Consider the following 19534-nt stretch of genomic DNA (forward strand, 5'->3'; position numbering starts at 1 on the left):
GCTTTGGCTCCCCCCCGGAAACAGCCTGTGCGCGCCGCCTTCGTTCCGGAAGAGAGGACCTCTTCTCGTCAGCAGCCGCCCTCGGGCAAGGGCTTCTCCGGCCGCTGGGCCTGTGTCGAGCCCACTCACAAGTGGCTCGAGGCGGGTTTCAGAAAATGAGTTTGCGGCTTTTCCCCGTCTAGAAACGCAGCTCCCGGACTTGCAGTACCAACTCCGACGGGAAGCGGGACATCTGGACTTCCGGCGGAAGTGGCGTGCCCAAGGCCCCGGCCCCGCCCCACCTGTCAAGCTGCGGGCGTGGCCACGCACCTGCCGCGAGACCCGTCGGGGCATGGCTAGGAGGCGCAGAGGCGGGCCCTCGGCCCCGGGCTCCCCAAACCTCCCAGCGCGCCAATACAAAACGGATCCTGCTTTGGATCCTAGTAACGTTTTACCTTTTCAAAAAAAAAACACACACCAAAAACACCAAACGCATTGTCAGCATATGGCATGAGGGTCAGGTTTTTTCTTTTGTCTATGCGCATCAAATTGTTCAGCACCCTTGAGGACTGTCCTTCCTCCATTCACTTGCACATTCTCAAAAACCAGTTGGCTGCTTGTGTGGGTGTTTCCCGGGTCTCTGCTCTGCTGCCAGCTCCCAGCCTACCCCCAGAGCTCTGCAGGAAGCTGTAGTATTTGAGGGGTGTTCCTCCCATGTCATTTTTCCTCACTGTTCTAGCTATTCTGAGACCCATGCCCATCCACATACATTTTAGAATAAACTTGTCTATAAAAATCCTTCCTGGGATTTTGATAGGAATTAGAACAGAACTATAGATTGATTTGGGGAGAACTGACATCTTTACCATGTTGTCTTTCAATCCATGAACATGGTATGCCTCTCCATATTTGGTCTTTGTTTTCCCAGGCACGATACCAAAAGCACTTCTCTCTGCTGCACTCACTTTTGCTGACTTCCCAAGGGACTGGATAGAAATGTGGGTAACAGAGGCAAAGGGCACACACTTGCAACAAAGATATAACACAGCCTGTGGCTTCAACGTGGACCAATAGGCTGTGGCTCCTTTGGGATGGCAGAAACCTTGTACCTTTTTGGGGTGCTCATACCTGGGCCCCCGGCCTGGGTTACTTGTGCCTGAAAGCCAGCTCGGTGGAATCTCCTTAGTAGTAAGTAGTAACCAGTGATGTCTATAGCTGCCTGTCCCTGTGACGGGAAGGGGCATGTCGTAACCCATACACGAACAAACATGTGGAGAGAGAAACAGAAAAGGCTTGTTTATTAGATACAGGAAGGAGGCCTTCTCTCACACACAGGTGCTGCTTCTCAGTCTGTATCAAGAGCAAGACAATAGTTGAAAATCGTATTCCTGAGAAGAAGCAAAAAAGTTACAATTTTGCAAAAAAAAATTACAGGTGATTTTAACAAAAGATAAAAAACACTTTTTCTTTTACAAAGAACAAAATTTCAAGTATTATTCCAGATGACAGCAAACCCAACGCCAGAGAAAAGGGCAAGGACTAGTGGAAGCAAACGCTCCTCATGCTCTTGGGAAGGGGCTACTCCAGGGAGACTGGGGTGCCACCAGGGCTGACCTGCACCTGGCACCTTGGCTGCCTATGGCCACTGCCCCACAGGAAGGAATAAAGAACATGGGGAGAGTGGGTGGGACCTGCAGCCTTGCTGACAGAGGAGTAGCAGGGACCAGCGCTGTTTCCTCCCAGGCTCGGGGTAGTGGCAATCCAACTTATCCAAGCCTGTGAGGGGGCCATGTACTCAATGTCAGTGTCCAGGGTTAACAGTTCTGGACATCAGGTGATGTTTTTATTAATAAAGAGAAACATACATTTATTCTTTCAAATACCATACTATCCCCAATTTCAGTCAATTTGTATATTATAAATTATATTATTTGTGCTACAGTTTGTGGTATTTAAATCTTACTAGAAGATAAGCACCAACTCTATTAAAATAAAAAGCATGTAAGAGCTGTGGCTTTCCCCGAGGGGCACTGCACAGCCTGTGGGCTGTAAACCTTTTCCTTAAACAACAGAACGTTTCCGACAAACTTTCCTTTTCCTCCCATGAAACTTTTCTTGAAGAGAGATGTGTGTTTTAACCATAGTTGTGGGAAAGATACAGAGAGCAAATCTGCTCATCACCACCTCAGGAGGAGAGGACGGCTGATGGCTATTTTGGCTGAAGCACTATGGGTGACCCCAAGCTCAGAGGTCGGTCATGTGTCCCATGTCTCCCAGGCTGTGGCTGGGCCTCAATGACAGGGTCTCCTCCACAGAAAAAGTCACACCAGAGTGCTGGATACAGAGACCCCAGCATGCCCTGAGGGGGACTATAAAATGCCCTTAACATGTTTGTATTTAGTATTTCCTGAAACAGGCTGTCATTGTCCCCTGTACGCCTAAGCCATCTCGGTGCCTCCTCAGATGCTTAGTTCTTGAACCTCGTTTGTTCACAGATATGATTGAATTTCCTGCAGAGAGAAAGCCATCAAATTACCCAGGTGAGCACCAGAGAAGTATTCAAGTAAGTCAATTCTACAACAGCCCACTGGATGACCCCATGAGAACTGTGTGCACGGGGGGTTCACGGCAATGTAAGTTTAACACTATCACAGAAACTAATCAAAAGCAGCTGTCTTTTCTCCTTTCAAATATTAAAATAGAAACAGAACATTTTAGGTAATTTTCTTGGAGAAGAGACTCAAAGCTGCGAGTCCTCAGCATCCCCATGGCGCTGATGGACAGGCCTGCTGGGTGACAGTGTGGCCACCTTCCTCTCTGCAAAGAACAAGGCATCCCCCAAGAAAGACGGTTATGGCTTTACCATCCTTACCCAGGTTTTTATCAAGAAAGGTCAGCCAGTTTCTACTGAAATCCCTTCTCTTATAATAAAATGGTCTGTTCCTCACACTATTTTTGCTCAAACATAAAGCAAGAATTTTATTCCAGTCACACCTCAGAGGCAGCTGCCCTTACCTGAGTTCTTACCATGTTTCTTGCACTAAGACTCTCAATTACAGCTGACCCTCGAGCAACGTGAGATTGAACTGTGCGGTCTGTTGATGCCCAGGTTTTCAACTGACCAGTGCAGTTCAAACCCTCGTCATTCAAGGGTCATCTGTACTGTAATCTGAACCACAAATATCTGGGGACCACAGTATCCCCACACAGCATCACTCCATGTGACTGATTGATTATATGAACACCTCACCTACGATTTAAAAGTGGAGGTGAGGAGCTTAGTCCTTTAAGGGAATACCCACCCTGTGAGCGACCATTTTAGAGTGATCGCAGACACTCCCTAACAGCACCAGTGACAGACCCAGGGGTGCAGGGGCATGTACACAATCCCTTGGCTCGGGTAGGGTGTTCTCAGTGACTATGGCCACTGATCTGTAAAGAGCTAACTCTCCAACAAGTCGGCTGGGAATGACGGCTGTGCTTACATAGGAGGAAAATAGAGGCAGACATTTTCATGCAAGTGTTTCACAAAATGAGGTTACAGGAAAGCAGAGTCCCTAAATGATAATACTACTTTGTATACTACATGACTAAAGTGGTATATTTATAAGTAGATACTAGCTGGCTAGTTCATGAACATCCCTAAAAGCTGAGATATCAACTTGGCCAAAACACTTGAAAAATCCCATTAGCAGAACAGGGGCCTGCTTTTCTGCAGGGTTGTGTCACCCCCTCTAGCCTTGAGGACCTGAGCTGACACGGTCCCCACCCAGCAGAACAAGCAGCACTCACATTGCGTGGTGGGCCTTCACCTGAGTGCGGCAGTTGCGACCCCAATAGCAGTCGGGACGGGAAGTTACAGCCACTAGGAAGAGAAAAACATCACAATGAGTACTATGTTGTACCCCACACTCACAAACAGCTCAGGGAGTTTACCTAGCGACCCAAAGAGAAACTGCAGCTGAAATGCACAGCACTTTGTCACGCATAACAACTAGTTTCCTTCCACTGTTCCAGGAAAAGAAAAAAATGCTTATTGAAAACCCAATTCAGGAAATGAGAATATTCCAGCTATCTCCAGGGTGTTTTGTGCATCTTGATTTAGAGACCTATGGCACAGCCAACACCCAGGGCCTGGGCTAGCACCAGATGGGTGATGGTCCTGACAGAGCATGGCCCTCAGGCAGCCCTCTGCTAAGAACACCAAACAAAGGCCCAGACAGTATCTATCTACCATGCAGGAGCGAGGAAGCCACAGCAAACAGGAGTGAGATGGGGGGTGAATGGAGGGTCCCTTACCTGGCAACTCGGAGGCAGGAATGTTCTGCCGATACTGGTAGGTCAGCTCTCGGAAGCTTCGCAGGCCGCAGCAGTAACACAGCACGGTGCTCCCCGTGACTCTGTAATCTGGAAGAACACAGCCTCATGTGGGGATGGCCAGAGATAAGGAACATCAGTGACTGGAACAGCAGGACAGACATGGCTGTGCAAACTATTGGGGAACTAATGCACTGGTCCATAAAAGGGGGAGACAGTGGGCTAGATGTTTGGGAAACAAGAACAAAACCAATTCAGACGCCAAGTATTTCCTTACTGCAAAACATCAATGTTTTTCTCTCTCCCTCTCCCTCCCTCTCTCGCTAAAAATCATAAAAAATCTTTAAAAAAACCAACAAAATAGGTGGTAGGATTTTATTTATGAAAGTTATGTGCACATGGGTTATGTGGTCATGAGAATATTGTCACTAGGTATGTTTTTAGGTGGTAGAATTTCCAAAGGTTTTTATTTTACCCTTCATACTTGCCCATCCACTTACATTTTGAGGGAAGCCATGCCATTCTTATTAAAAAGGGAAAGAGTTAAGACCCAGCTGATATACTTGGGCAACCACACAGCTGCCAAGCAGAGAACACCCGAGACACTCCTTGGAGTGTGCTCAAGACACAGAAACAGCTTGGAAGGATTCCCAGCAAACCTCTCAAGTCTTTCATAAAAATAAAATCCCTTGATTTTTCTACAGCCTCCCTCAGCGACAAAAATCACATTTTACAGGGCACCAGGTGTCCGTGGTAGAGGGGGCAAGCCTTCACAGTCACCAACACAACGAATGACAGGCCAAAGAGGAACCTGAGGGTTTGGGAACAACAGGAGCCAGGATCCCATTTTTAAAAATATTCAGAAGTATTAGGGCCTTTCTTCCTGCCTCTGCCAGGGTAGGCAGAGGTTGGAGCTGTGGATGTGGGAGAGCAGACCGGTAGCAGTGTCAAGGTGGCCTGGCAGTGTGACTGCTTCACAGGAGGCCAAAGGACCATGGATAGCACCAGAGTTCTTGCCAGGACAGCAAGTACAATGAGCTTACCAGACAGTAGGAACAATCCCCTCTGCAGAGCCACCAGGCTTTCAGTCAGCATGTTCTTCCACGTCAAACCCCTGGCCGCCAGGTAATTCTGTGATGGGGAAACAAAGGCAACAGGAAAAACATGAGCTTGGACAAGAGGGTAAATGGCTTGTGAAAGGTCCTCAAAGGTGAGTAAAGCCAAAGAAAACGTGGTGGGTCTCTGTAGAGGGCAGCTGCACATCTTTATGGGGCCCTGGTTCCAAGACCAAGGCTTAGGACAGCCAGAAGAGCCGGTACACCAAGCCACCCAGCCCAACATGGCAACACAACCACAAACCAGTGCACAAGGGTTCCTGTCCAGATGCTCCTTCAAAGCTTCCAGAACCTTTAGTATAGAGTCACACATACTTTCTAAAAGTCTGTAAGGACATTCCCAGCACAGGAGTGTGAGACACACTCTTGGCCAGAGCAGCCATAGTGTAGCAACTGGCCCATGACCATGTGACAAGGAAGCTGAGGACCTGGATCTGTGCTCTGCCCTTCACATATGGAGCTACTCAGCTCCTTCTGTACAAACCCACAAGAAAGTACCACGTGCACACCTAACAGGGGCAGTGGTGTTGAGGAGCGAGCCATGCAGGAGAGAAGGCCCTCAGTCCTGTGTGTAACGCTGCACGTACATGGGATGAAGGCAAAGTCCTTGTCAAGGGACTAATGTGCACAGTAAACATACTAAAATCCTAAAAGCCAGGCTTGCTTCTGGACACGGGGAAGGAAATGGTCAGAAAGGAAGAGAGCCAGAGAGAAGGCCTGGTGGTGCCTTGGCCCAGTCCACAAAGCCCACGTGGGGCAAGGAGTCGAACCACGGAAGCAATTCCTGTGGATTGATAATGGGCATAAAGGAAACACCTGGTTTTTGGGACATGGGGAAAGACAGGGTGCTGATAATCAGTATCACACGACTGAGAAAATTCAAAGTTATCAAGGTAACTGAAAAAGTCCTGGGGAGGCCCCCTCTCGGCCCTGGCCTAGCCGGTACCTTCAGGATGTCGGACTCGTAGTTGTTGTTGTTCAGCACCCCATCCAGGCACCTGTCACCCAGGTTGAGTTCTGTCGGGTGGAGGGAAGCAACGTTACTGGTTTCATACCCATGTCATGAAAACATCGTCCACCTGACAGCTAGGTAACCACATTTCCTTCATCACAGTCTATACAGAAGAAAAAGTTACAGGACAAATACAACTTTACAACGTCCATTCCCACCCTGCCAACACAGCCAGCTTCCGAGTCTCCTCAGCGCCTGGTTTGCCGTCACACGTCTGAAGGCTGTAGCCAGATGTGCCTTTTACGGACTGTGATCCTTGTGCATAAACAAACCCTCCTGACTTTGAACTCAGGAGCCCCTGAATTCTCCTATTATTGCTTGGTTCTCAGATAACACTTTTAAATGGCAAACCCATGCAGTATGTCAGGAAAAGGTAGTTAATTTGTGATGACCTATAGTGGCTTTACCCTTCTGGGGCACACAACAGGCCACACCACCCTGTCCAGCCCTCAGATGCACCAAGGCAACATGCAAAGGCTGAAGCCACCAGCTGAAGAGTGGCATTACCACAGAAGGGGGCCAGGCAGCCGAGGCAGCCGGTCCGGGCACAGCCCCAGTACAGGTGACAGAAAGGCTGTAGGCAGACGGCACCTGTGGAAACAGCATAATCGCCAGGCAGGACACCTCAGTAAGGAATCAGATCAAAGGTCCATCAAATACACAAGCTCAATTTTAATAGCAACCCCCAAACTCTAAATTAAAGCATCGTATTTATCTACCAGACACAAAAATGACACGATAGAATGACTGTGGCCTGGATGTGGGGACAGATGTGAGATGCAGACTCCAGAAAGAAAACCAAGTATGGAAACTCGGTGTATGGCAGGGATGGCCTCACCAATTGGTGGGAAAAGCTGGGCGACTCGTATGGCCACAGGGACCGTGGACTTTGCAATGGAAACAGAACTGCATCCTTACTTCCCACCACACTGAATTCTGAGCCTGAAGGACACACAGGTGAGGCTTTGTAAACAGTGCACATGCCCTTAACTCACACTGCTGGGGGGCGATGCGGGGGTCCTGCTCACGCTCCGCCCTCCGGTCGGGCATGGGCTGGAAGCAGCAGGTGCATATGGCGTGGCTTCCTTGCAGGGGACACACATAATCCTGGGCTGCAGAATAGACAGGATGTTCAGGTCAGTGTGTGTGTCGGGACACATGCAGAAGGAGCAGATTAGAAACAGATACGAGAAGCAACAAGCTATGAGACGTGGTAGGACCAGTAGAGGCAGGGAACAGGAAAGCAGAGAGGAGCCAGCAGAAATGCCAGCTGCATCCTCATAGCAGAGCCACAGCACAGAAGGCACGGCCGTCTCACCTGTTGTGATGCTGGTGGATGTCGATGGTGTGTCCCCGGAGGCCTGTGGTGTCCCCTGGTCACTAACAGGCCCTGAGCAGGGAAGTGGCTGCCCCACCTGCCTCCGGTACTCAGGGCACTGTCTGCACACGATGTACGGCTGGCTGCAAGGGAAGCACCCAGGCCTGAACTCAGAGGGACCGGTAACAGCTGTCTCAGGGAAGCGAGTGATGGTGACAAGACAATGGCCAGGTCCCCAAGCCTGGCAGTGCCTTCTCTACTTGTGGACCTCATCTCCACTTCAGGCCTCATCAGGCCTGAGCCCTGTAGCACCTGCTGTCACCCAGTGAGTATTCTGGGGTGAGCATTCCTTCCATCCTTGCTCACCCCAGAGCAGCAGCAGTCAGAAGGCTCTGCTCTCTGCCACCTCCAGGCTCCCCTTTCCTGTATGGTTTCCAGAGCCCTCGCCCATGAGCTACTCTGGGGGTCCTGAGGTATCTTTTGCCTACCCCTTGCTTTGCATGATATCCCCAGGGGCACGGCCACTCAGTCCCCACCTGGAACAGGACATGCTCTCACAGTCATGGGAGCCAGGGCTGTTCTCAGTGCTCACCCCTACTCACCACACTCAAAACAGGGAGCATCACTATCCAAAGTCACAGAGCAGAAGCGAGCCCAGAACACAAGGGAGTTGACTGCTCAGTGCAGAGCCTGCCCCGCTCCCTGACAGGTGCAGGCTCACCTAACATCCGAGGATTCACTGTCCACATCTGAAAGGTCCAGCAGGTCCTCCGAACTGCCTTCCTCGTCCGAGAAAGACCTCCTGACTTTGGGCTGCAGCATGTCCTGCGTGATCTTGTTCCTGGCAGCCATGCTCTGCACATCTTCCTCGCTACGACTCTTGTCTGGAATTCAAAGGACACAGCTCTGCTGGCGGGAAGGCCTCTGGGGACACACAGTGGTCTCTGGGAGCTGAGTGGCTGCCTCACTTGCCTGGGTGCTGGAGAAGGTACGCCTCCACCAGGTTATTGAGGATGTGGTTTTTACAGATCCGCTCGACCGGGCAGCGGCACGTGGGGCACAGCGTGGAGCGCTCCATCCAGCCCGAGTAGCAGGCCGCACAGAAGGTATGCATGCAGGGCTGCAGGCTGAGGTACGAGGACGGGTCTTCAGACACCCCCGCAGGGCACTTGCAGGTGGTGCGTCTGCCCACCAAGCCACAGCAGCCCCCAGTCCCCAGGGCACAGCCTGCCTGGAGCGTTAGAAGCCAGGATTCCGGGTCATGCTGCCTCTCTCCCCAGAGGAGGACGTGGCCTTGCCCAGGCTGTGGGTTGGTAACAAAACAGAAAAGCGAGCAAACCACCAGCCCCCAAGCTCTCCCCTCTGCAGGGCCTGGAGCCTGTACTTCTGTGCTGTCCACAGCTGGCAGCGTCTGCATCCTTGGCTAGTGACCAGGAATGCCGCCTGACTCCCATATCCCACCTGAAAACGGTCCTCACGTGAAAACACAGCATTCAACCTAAGCTACTTTAACTCAGTCCCTGTTAATTAAAAGAAACTAGAAGCCATGTGCGATTCTGTTCCAGGAGGTTCAGAGAGCACACTGAATTCAGGAATACGAGGAACAGAGACACCAAGCCCAAAAGGTCTGCATTTAAGCTGAAACTCAGAGAGGAGCTAAGTCTTCCCACAGAAAAGGAGAGAGGTGAAGCCACCCCGGGACCTTCATTCTGTTAACTATGTTTCCTTAACTAGGTACAGTTCACTTGGTTGACACCTGAGGTGGACCAAGCACTTAGGTTACATATGACCATGTCAACCAAGGCCACAGCCACACTAGTGCCATGGGTTCTTCTACAGCCTTGGTCACTGGGGCAGGTGTTTGGCTTGTTGGCCATTCAAGGAAAATGACAATGGTAACATCAGCAGACTCGACCCAAACCTGACCCAGAAGCTTGCTTTATCCATGGCATCCAGCCTCCCCACACGTGCACACCTCACACAGTCGTGCAGCAGGTCCTGGCAGATGATGCACGTGAGTGTCTCCTCCATCTTGTCAGGCTTCTCGGTGGCAGCTCTGACTTCCTCGAGGGCACTGTGGGTGTCCCTACCCTGGTCTGTGACCAACAAGTGCAGGTTCAAGTTGGATTCCCCGTCTGCAAAAGGAAGGGACCGGTTGTGACCATCACAACCAAGGAGGAAACAGGTGCTAGCTTGTTCTTTTACAAAAGTTTTAATGTGCAGACAGAACACAGTCCTCGCCAGTGTTTTAATGGCATTTTAAATCAGTCCCATCAGTCTCATTCTAGTATGCCAAAATTTTGTCTTAGAATAGTTCATAACGTAAAAAAGATGTTCAGGAGACACAGTCAAGAGGGAAGGTCGAGCTGTCAAACTGTCGCTGTGTCTACTCTCATTTGTTTAAACAAACAAAAAACATGACTTGCATACACAGGAGATGGCTGGAAAGTATAGACTGAGGCATTACCAGGAGCTTTAAAACTTTTTTTCCTTTCTTCTGCTGGTGTTTTTTCCTATGATGCTCAGGTGTTGCTAATCATGATTTTTATTTTTAATTAAAGAAATACTTGTGTGCAGTTAAAAAGTTTAAAAGTATTTAAAAGAGAACACAAATAGCACCTCTGCCCAGCCTTTCCTCACTGTCAACCTCTCTTCGAGGAAACTGCTTTCGTGTGTTTTAGCCTTTCCTCCTCGTGTGGCCCGTGTTTCTGAATTGTGGAGCTACCTTTAGGTCGATTTTAGACATCATCTCCTGATACCTTCTAAGGTATAGAAGGATTCTTTCCTCAGGGCCCCCTTCCCAATTGACTGTAAAACAACAGCTGGCTTGGTATAATGTATGCAGGTTATTTGCTTAAGTATTTACTGCTCAGCCAAACAGTAAACTATCACCTTCCTGTCCTGCCCTCCAATCCACCGCTGCTCTCAGGCCTGATGCATAGCTGTTGTCCTGTCACAACATACCCAAATATTTTTTACACTCTTCTGAACTTTGTCTTTTATTTATTTATTATTTTTTTAAAACATATCTTTATTGATCTTAGAGAGAGGAAAGGAGGGGGAGAGGGAGAGATAGAAACATCAATGATGAGAGAGTCATTGATTGGCTGCCTAACCTGCAACCCGGGCATGTGCCCTGAACAGGAATCGAACCCCAATCTCCTGGATCCTAGGTCAATGCTCAACCGCTAAGCCATGCCCGGCAGGGCTTAACTTTGTCTTTTAAAGTACAAATTTTTCTCTAAATCACTTACAGTGTGAAGATGACATATCTTAGAGATGACATATTCTAAGGAACTGGTTAGATCAGAAGAGAGACAATTCTGGATGCACTGCTTCCAGACCAAGAACATCTTCTGATAATAAACGGGAAGGAAACAGTCCTGAATTACAATCAGAAAATGCTGAGGTACCACAAGGGTCAGCCTGAGATGCACACTTGCATTTCTGTAGGAGGTGAGGCCCCACTAGGGGCAGATGGGTGCCCTGTAGTGCTCAAAGGGCCAGGGGCACAGGGAACCGTGAGACTGACCTCCTCTCATTCTCTTTTTGATGGGCTCCAGACCCTCCTGACCCTGCAGTTCCGATGCAGGAAGGGGTGCTCCCTCTCTGCTGGGGACGACTGAAGGGACACTGGAGGTTCCAGGGCTTGTCACAGGTGGACCACACCCTTTCAGGGAGACACCGGCACCTCTGGCAGCTGTGAGAGACAAATAAGAAAAGTTCTGATCCATCCCTCTAAGAAGGAGTGCACACAGGGGTGAAACGCCACTGGTCCAAACCAAATGCAGATAGTCCAAGATGCCGTGTTTAAGAATGATATGTGCTTCCTAGAAATACGCATCCACTCAGTTAATATCTGAAATGTGTTGTGTGCATCATGCCCATCGCTGTGCTTGGTGGAGCTGGGGGCATGCAGCACATTCACAGGGAGAAAGGTACAGATGTCTGTGACTGGGAACAATCTTAAACATTTAGTCTAACTGGGGACAATCCACATGCTAATCACCATGGAACACACACTGCTGACACAGAAGTTCACGTAGAGACCTTTCAGAAGAGGGTGCAGCAGGCCTCATTGCAAGAGGAAGACCAGACAGGTGGGGATGGAGGGTGTGAACTGTTTTCCAAGGGTGACAAAGGGAAACAGGGAAGAGTAACTCCTGGGGAAAGTACTGGTTTTCATAGCAAGAAACAGAGTCATAAATCAGGATAACTTCGACAGAAAGGTAAAAAAACTTTCTGATAACCTTTATCTTAATAAAGACCTTGTGTACATTATAATACATATCTAGTCTGCAACATTCAAATAATTAAGTGCTGTTATTTTGAAAAAAAAAAATGGCCTGCAGCTGAAAGAGAAAAGCCAGAATTGTTTTGGGAACAAACTACTTGTACACTGAGAGAAAAGCAGCAGCTTCCTAAGCGGGGCCTGGCTCTGATTCTCTCCCACTATGGTCTTGAAGCCTCTGATGCTCAGACAGGCTTCTCACTCCAGAATGAAGATTATAATGATGCTCACGGTGAGAATTAACAAAAGTGCCTGGCACCCTACCGCACATATAGCAGGCGCCCTGGGAGTATTAACTGTGGTTATTTTGTTCGTATGTCTACACTTAGGCATATAGCTAGAAAAATTTCCCCAAATTTACACAATTGGACCTAAGTTTCCATCTGAACAATTTGCTTACAGTAATATTGTTTGTTTATCCTCCTTATATTTTTAAAAAGTATACAAGTAATATATGAATACATTGGCCTTTTATGGCAGAAAATTCCATTATATACATGCATGTGTAAATATAGGCCAGTTTTTCTTTTTTTTAATCCTCACTCAAGGATATTTTTTCCATTGCTTTTCAGAGAGTAGAAGGGGAAAGGGGGGGGGAGAGAGAGAGAGATGTGAGAGAGTCACGTCAGTTGGTTGCCTCCCACACATGCCCTGACCAGGGCCAGGCATCAAGCCTGAAACCGAGGTACTTGCCCTTGGCCAGAACCAAACCTGGGACCCTTCAGTCTCCAGGCCGATGCTTTAACTACTGAGCCACATTGGCCAGGCTGTGCCGCATTCTCTCTACCCATTCATCCATCAGTGGACACTTAGGCTGTTCCTACACCTTGGCTATTGTAAATAACGCTGCAACAAACAAGGGAGTGCAGATATCTCCTTGAGATATGATTTCATTTCCTTCAGATGTATATTCAGAAGTGGGATTGCTGGATTACATGATAGATTTATTTTTAATTTTTGGGGGAACCTCATACTGTTTTCCATAGTGGATGAACCAGTTTACAATCCCACAAGGGTTTGTTTTTCCAAATCCTCACTATCATTTGTTATCTCTTGTCTTTTGATGATGGCCATTCTAACAAGGGTGAGGTGATATCTCATTGTGGTTTTAGTTTCCATTTCTCTGATTATTAGTGATATGGAGGCTCTGCTGGTTCCTGCCTTGGAATGTGGGTGGGATGGCTGGAGCTCTGGCAACCACAAGATGAAAAGAGAAGAACAATGAGGCAGCATGCGGCAGACAGAGAGGGTGGTGACACCAGCAGCTGATGAGCCTGTGGTGGGCTGTGTATCCCTGACTTTGTTCTGGAAGCCAGGTTTTCTGTTTCTCACATCCAAACACCCTCACTGAGATTTAAAAGGGTCTCTATTCCATAAAATCTGCAGACTGGGCTATAATGTAAGAATGTGAGAACAGGTATTCTAGGGATAACTAGGTGGAGGAGGGTGTAAAACTTGACTGAAGAATACCAGAGAGCTTAATAAGCAGGGGGAAACGCCATTTTTCCTGTGTAGAGCAAAAATGTCAACTCTCCCCAAATCAAAATCTCAAAAAGACTTTAAAACTTGAAAAGGTAATTCTAAAGATAATGTGGAAGTAGCTAAAAATATTAATATGTATAGTGCGGTCCAATTTAGGGAACAAATGCACACATATTCTAGGTCGTAACACCACCACAGGGAACGCTCACGTCATACTGCACCTAGGGAGTTATTTTTTCCCAGAAACCAGGGATGAAAGTAAAAATTGATGCTACAAAGACCAAAATAAGTAAAACTGGTTTGAAATATGCTACTCCAGAGGAGTCATGAAAACATGCTGCTCAGTGAGAAGCCAGACTCAGGCCACATGATGAAGAGTCCCCTCTATATGAAAAGTCCAAAGAGACAAATCCAAAGACAGAGCAGACCAGCAGTTTCCAGGTGATTTCATGGATGTGAATTATACCCCAATGAAACTGTGAGAAGTACCATGGTACCAGTCTTGGACCTTTAGCATTTCTCCTAGGGCTGGAACAAGAATATTTACTACACAGAAATCCTGCTACTGAGAGCCTGATGCCACCTCTGAATTCCTTAGTGGCTTATTGTCTCATAACAACATAGGTCAAGATTAGTGAACAGGAACTAATGGACCTACCACCTGAGACCCTCATCTCACCAGAGCTGGACGGTGGCACTCGCCCTGCAGGGGGCTCCATGGAAGAGGTAGAGGCCGAGGGGAAGAGGTCCGACGTCGATGTCGATGGCTGTGGTTCCTCAAAGAATGCCTGAGTGGTGGGCGAGGACGGCAGGACCTGGGGCTCGTCCCCTCGCCCTGCACCTGAGGTATCTTTGGTCACACGGAACACGTTTTCTTTATTAGCTTCTGTAAGCACAAAAGCGGCAGATGGAGCCGTCAGGGCTCACAGTGCCACTGCTTCCCACACAGCAAGCAGATGGAGGGGCTTCCTCGTCACACTAAAGTCTTTTACTGTGATCTCACTTACCAAAGGAGTCCTGTGCCACTCCTTGCTTTTCACGCAATGATTCGTAGAGGTACGCCACATCTGCAAGGATCAACCCCGTGGGGCGGTGTTGGCCGTGCACCAGCCAGGGTCACTTTTCTCCCCCCACCCTCTGTCCCTCTGTCCTCGTCGACTGTCCTCACTTGTCAGCCACTAACATTCACCAGTTTCAGGGATTTTAACACAAATGACCCAAAACATCTTAACCAACTTTAAAATAAGCCCCAGGAAAACATGTCTGGAGTCAGGAGGCAAGGCACTGGCCAGGCAAAGAATCAATGCCTTCCTGTCATTTCACAGAAGGCACAGACCTGGGACCTTCCTGCGTGGCCAGGGGCTGGCTGGGATTATGCTGCAGACAACCTGGGAATATCCCCCCTCCCTCCTATTTCACCCTGACTCTCCCTGCCCCATGTCCTCCTTCTTCCACAGACAGACACTCAGAGCTGGAAAAGCCCTGAGGGAGCCAGTCTAAGCTTTGCTGTCTCCTACAGTCTCCAAAGCAGGACTACCCAGGGCCTCCAGTCCCCTATTCTAAGCCTTATTCCCACAACACAGATTTTTTCTACTAGGACCTAACCCATCCCCACTCGCTTCTCCGTGGCTGCCGTTCTGAGGTTCACGGCTCAAGACCAAGGTTCTATTTTTGAAGCGCTGGGGCTCAGACTGCAAGGTCAACGCTCCCACTCCTGACAGACATTACTCACACCCAGACTCTACGTAACTGTGAGAAGAGTGTCGCTAACATGGATGTTCCCACAGGAAAAGTCTGCTTCAATGGACTCTTCAAGAAGCATCCCAGCTATGGCAGGACTTCCCTACTGCACAGCACCTGTGTCCACCCAGAGGGTCTCCCCCTTACTGTGCTCCGGCTCATTCTTCCTGTACACCAGGTAGATGACATCCCCAGTCTGCAAAGGACAAGTCTGCTTCTTAACAACCTTCAGTTTGTTAATTACTGTGCCATTGGTGCTGCAAAGACAACAAAAATGCAATTTATTCTACTTAAAACCACCTGGAGTTAAAAACTTCTTTTTCCACCATTAGGAAAGCAGTTCAATAGGCACTTTCATACATGCACCCATAGGTTCACTGCAGCATCATTCACAACAGCCAAGATGTGGAAGCAACCTAAGTGCCCATCAATAGATGACTGGATAAAGAAAAAGTGGTGCATGTACACAATGGAAAGCAACTTGGCCAAAAAAAGAATGAAATATTGCCATTTGCGACAACACGGTTGGACCTAGATGGTATTGTGCTGAGTGAAAATAAGTCAGACAGAGAAAGACAAATACCATGAGATTTCACTTATATGTAGAATCTAGAAAACAAAACAAACAGAACAGTTACTAGAGTGGGGAGGGGCTGAGGGGCCGGTTGGAATAGGTGAAGGGGACTAAGAGGCACAAAGTTCCAGTTATAAAATAAACGAGTCATGGGATGTCATGTGCAGCACAGGACTACAGTCAGTAATACTGTAGTGGCTTTGTATGGTGACAGATGGTAAAGAGTCGTCATGGTGATCATAATGCACATAAATATTGAATCACTATGACATACATCTGAAACTAATAAAATACTGCAAAGTGTTTTTGGAGGATCACTGCAGTGTCACTTATAAGAAAAGTCAAAATAATAAATTTCCATCAGTTATTACATAGTAATAATGGAAAAGATGAGACAGATTTAGACATACTGACACGTCAAGACTCCAGAGACATTATAAATGAAAAGAGCAGATACAACAACACGTAGTAAAATCTCATTAATGCAAAATATATATGTATTGTTCACGGGTAAGTGGGATTTTGGGAAGCTTTTCTCTTTTACATAGTCCACATGCTGTATAAGAAATAATAATAAAAGATTTTTAAAAAATTTTATTTGGGGGAAGAAGTGTAATTTTAGGTTTGCAAGAACCAAAAATTTATCATTGTCTTTTAAGTCTTATTTCTGAGAGATTTTTGCTTTAATTTGAGTACATTCAAGAAGGGTCACAGACACCCAGGTGTCACTGAGCTTCTCATCCTGGAGAGAAGGTATACTTCCTGATACCTTGAGGGCCTGCTAACTACAGTGTTACAGAAAACCAACCCTCGCTTCTCCTCCACAGTCACTGGCTTTAAGTCAGGTTCCTGACGCTACAAGAGGAAATGGAAAAGCTCAGAGAGCGCTTACCTGGTGTCTTCCAGTGACACCTGACCAGATTTTTCATCCACTATAATTTTACAGTGATCTCCAGAGACTAGTTTATTGCCAGGAAATGAAAGGTCACAACCTAAAACACAGAGGGGACACCTGAATATGACTGTGGGTACCGTGCACAATACTGCCCTTTGCTGAACCAGAGAGAGGAATGTTTGCATGTGGCTGGAAATCAGGGCCCACGTTGTATGCACTTAAGGAGAAAACACCTAATCAAGAAGGTACAAAGAAAAATGTTTAAAGGATTTAAGTGTTAATCTAATGTAAAGGGACAGGAATTGTGTCTTGAACCTTCCTGATTGCCCATTAGGGGATAGGATACCCCATCAACACCTCCAGCTAAACAGCAACAGATCCTGGGTGACAATTTTACAATACGCACACATCTGTAGCTAGCCTGCTAAATATTACAGAACTTAAAAAATACTAAGAGGTTTAGTTATGTAATTCTTCAGTACCTTAACTTAGTCTTTAATTTCTTCTCTGTGTAACCTGTTTCATAAACCATACTAAAGTGAAGCAATGTCAGAGTCACAGACTATATGACTGAGAAAATTATTATAGGCACGTTTAAGAAAATTAAAAACAGCCTGGCCGGGCATGGCTCAGCGTTTGAGCACTGACCTAGGATCCAAGAGATCACCGTTCCATTCCCGGTCAGGGCACATGCCAGGGTTGTGGGCTCCATCCCCAGTCGGGGCATGTGGGAGGCAGCCGATCAATGACTCTCTCATCATTGATGTTTCTGTCTCTCTCTCTTCCTCTCTCTGAAATCAATAAAGATATATTAAAAAAAAATTAAAAACAGAAGGGAGATGCAGTTATAGCTAAACACAATCCCTCAATCCTCATTAAATGCAAGGAGAAAACCTTCAAATACTTTGTTCTGTCCTTAAATCTAAAGAATAAAAGCTTTCATTACAGCAATTTAGGTTTTGCTGGAAAGGTTAATGTTGGAATGACTTCTATTAAGCAGCAGATTAAGCCAACACGTTTTTGCTCCTTGTATTAACATGTAAAACGCTGTAATTATAATACTGTGCCATAACAACAGTGGCTAATGCTAAGGCCTCGCCTAAGCACTTCACACAGGTGATCTCATTTAACCTTCTCAGTGACTTCTCACAGAAAGGCAAGTAGGTACCGCAAAGCAAATTACACGGTGATGCCGGGTGGAAACCCAGCAGTTTGTCTTCAGGGCTTCTGGTCTTCACCAAACTTCCAATTACATCAATTAAAGCCAATTAGGTTGCTTTTCAAAAATTTCTAATGATAGGTAAGCACGTCCAAAGTTGTAGAAAAATTAACTTGATATTGAGGTTAAACAGTAGTCTTTCTCATTCTCTCCTTTTTAAAGTATACAGTCAGAGCGATAAATTATTTTCAGACAAACGAAGCCGTTTTTGGCCTGACCCGCAGGGAGCAGGGGCACCTCGGGCAGCTGCGCGCCTCCGGCTTCGTTTCCGGGACCAACCAGGATTTCGGGGGTTGTGGGGGCTGGGACTTGAGGTCTCTTCAATAAGGGGCCGCAGCTACACATTTCCCTGGAGGCCCTGCTTTGGCTGCATCCCATCGGCTCTGGCACATTTCCACTCTACTCATCTTCCCTGTGACTCCTCCGACCCACCGGAGAAGAGCTAAGAGCGCGACATTTAAATGTCCACATGGCCGCGACCTTGGCGGCGATCTCCCGCTCGCGGGCTCCTCGCGCCTCCCACCGGGGCCGCGCCGTCGGGGGGCCGCGGAGACCGCGCCGGGGCTGGGGCGTCCCGGGCTGAACCGCCTGCGGGAGGCCCTCGGAAGTCGCGGGGCGCAGCCCAGGGAGTAAATGGCGGCTCCCGGGGGAAAGCTGGTCCGCACGGCGCCCCGCCCGGGGCCTCGGGGCGCCGGTCCCGCCCTCCGGCCCCCACGCCGGCCCCGGGTCCCCGTCCTCCGGCCCCGCCCGCCGCCTGCCCCAGCCGCGGCCCCCGGCCCTCACCGCCTCCCGTCCCCGGTCCCCTTCTCGCGGCCCCATCCCGGTCCCTCAGCCCGTCCCCACCCCGGTCGCTGTCCGGTTCCCCCGGCCCTCCGGCCCTCCCCGGCCCCTCCCCGGCCCCGGGCGCACCTCTCCTCCGCCCAATGGTCCACTCTCGTTTCCTCAAGAGGACCTGCGGCTCGCCCTCCTCGGCGCCCAGGCGGAGGAGCCTCCCCCACGGCGGCCGCTGAGGCGGCTGCTCGCCTTCCCCGGGCTGCTCCATCGGACTCACATCTGCCGACACCCGGAAACGGCGGGACGGGCTGCGGCCCGCGGCTCCTCCCCGTGGCCTCCGGGCCTCAGCGCCCCCACCACGCCGCCTCCCGCGTGCCGCCCGCCCGGCTTAGCCCCCGCCCAGCGCCGAACCCGGAACCGGCTGCGCCGCCGCCGCCGCTGTCAACAGACATCGCGGATCCCTCAGCTGATCCTTAGGCGGGGTCCGCGGCGTCCTCGCCCTGCCATTGGCTGGCGGCGGCGCCCACCGAGCGCGGCGGCTAGAGAGGACCCCAGAGCGGCCACGGGAGTGGGCGTGTGGGGGCTGGCGGAGCGTGCGCAGACTGGAGGCTGAGGGCCCGGACGCCATCTTTGATACTGGCCCGACGACTGCGTCTTGGCGGTAGCTGCCGCCCGCGCCATGTTAAGTCAGGGCAAAAGGCACGGAGTAATTTGGACCCTGGGCGCGGACCCAAAATCTTAAAGCCGTGTTGGAAGTGGAGGTGAGCACACACGTTCAGCAGTTCCGAGAGTCCAGGAGAGTCGTGTTAAAATCTGAG

The 19534-nt window shown here is 49.1% G+C and overlaps 1 protein-coding gene across 1 annotated transcript; it reads right to left on the reverse strand.

Annotated features, from left to right (window-relative positions):
* Window positions 1-1260: 1260 nt before the first annotated feature.
* CHFR (checkpoint with forkhead and ring finger domains) lies at window positions 1261-19090 on the reverse strand. Its single transcript, XM_081123169.1, has 17 exons — window positions 18852-19090; window positions 16721-16820; window positions 15402-15511; window positions 14522-14581; window positions 14194-14400; window positions 11274-11441; window positions 9717-9876; window positions 8714-8868; window positions 8463-8625; window positions 7742-7884; window positions 7419-7535; window positions 6931-7014; window positions 6358-6428; window positions 5340-5427; window positions 4279-4386; window positions 3772-3844; window positions 1261-2489 (listed from the first exon to the last, which is right to left on the reverse strand). Exons 1-17 carry the CDS (start codon window positions 18982-18984, stop codon window positions 2447-2449), a joined length of 1983 nt encoding a protein of 660 aa, XP_080979295.1. The 5' UTR covers window positions 18985-19090; the 3' UTR covers window positions 1261-2446.
* Between the last annotated feature and the right edge of the window lie 444 nt (window positions 19091-19534).

This window comes from Miniopterus schreibersii (assembly GCF_964146895.1).
Source record: "Miniopterus schreibersii genome assembly, chromosome: 20".
NCBI lineage: Eukaryota > Metazoa > Chordata > Mammalia > Chiroptera > Miniopteridae > Miniopterus > Miniopterus schreibersii.

Coding starts and splice junctions, on each gene's coding strand:
- CHFR (XM_081123169.1), bottom strand. CDS start 18,984: ATGGAGCAGCCCGGGGAAGGCGAGCAGCCGCCTCAGCGGCCGCCGTGG. Junction 16,821..18,851: donor GACCATTGGGCGGAGGAGAG/GTGCGCCCGGGG, acceptor TCTGTGTTTTAG/GTTGTGACCTTTCATTTCCT. Junction 7,536..7,741: donor ATCCACCAGCATCACAACAG/GTGAGACGGCCG, acceptor TCTATTCTGCAG/CCCAGGATTATGTGTGTCCC.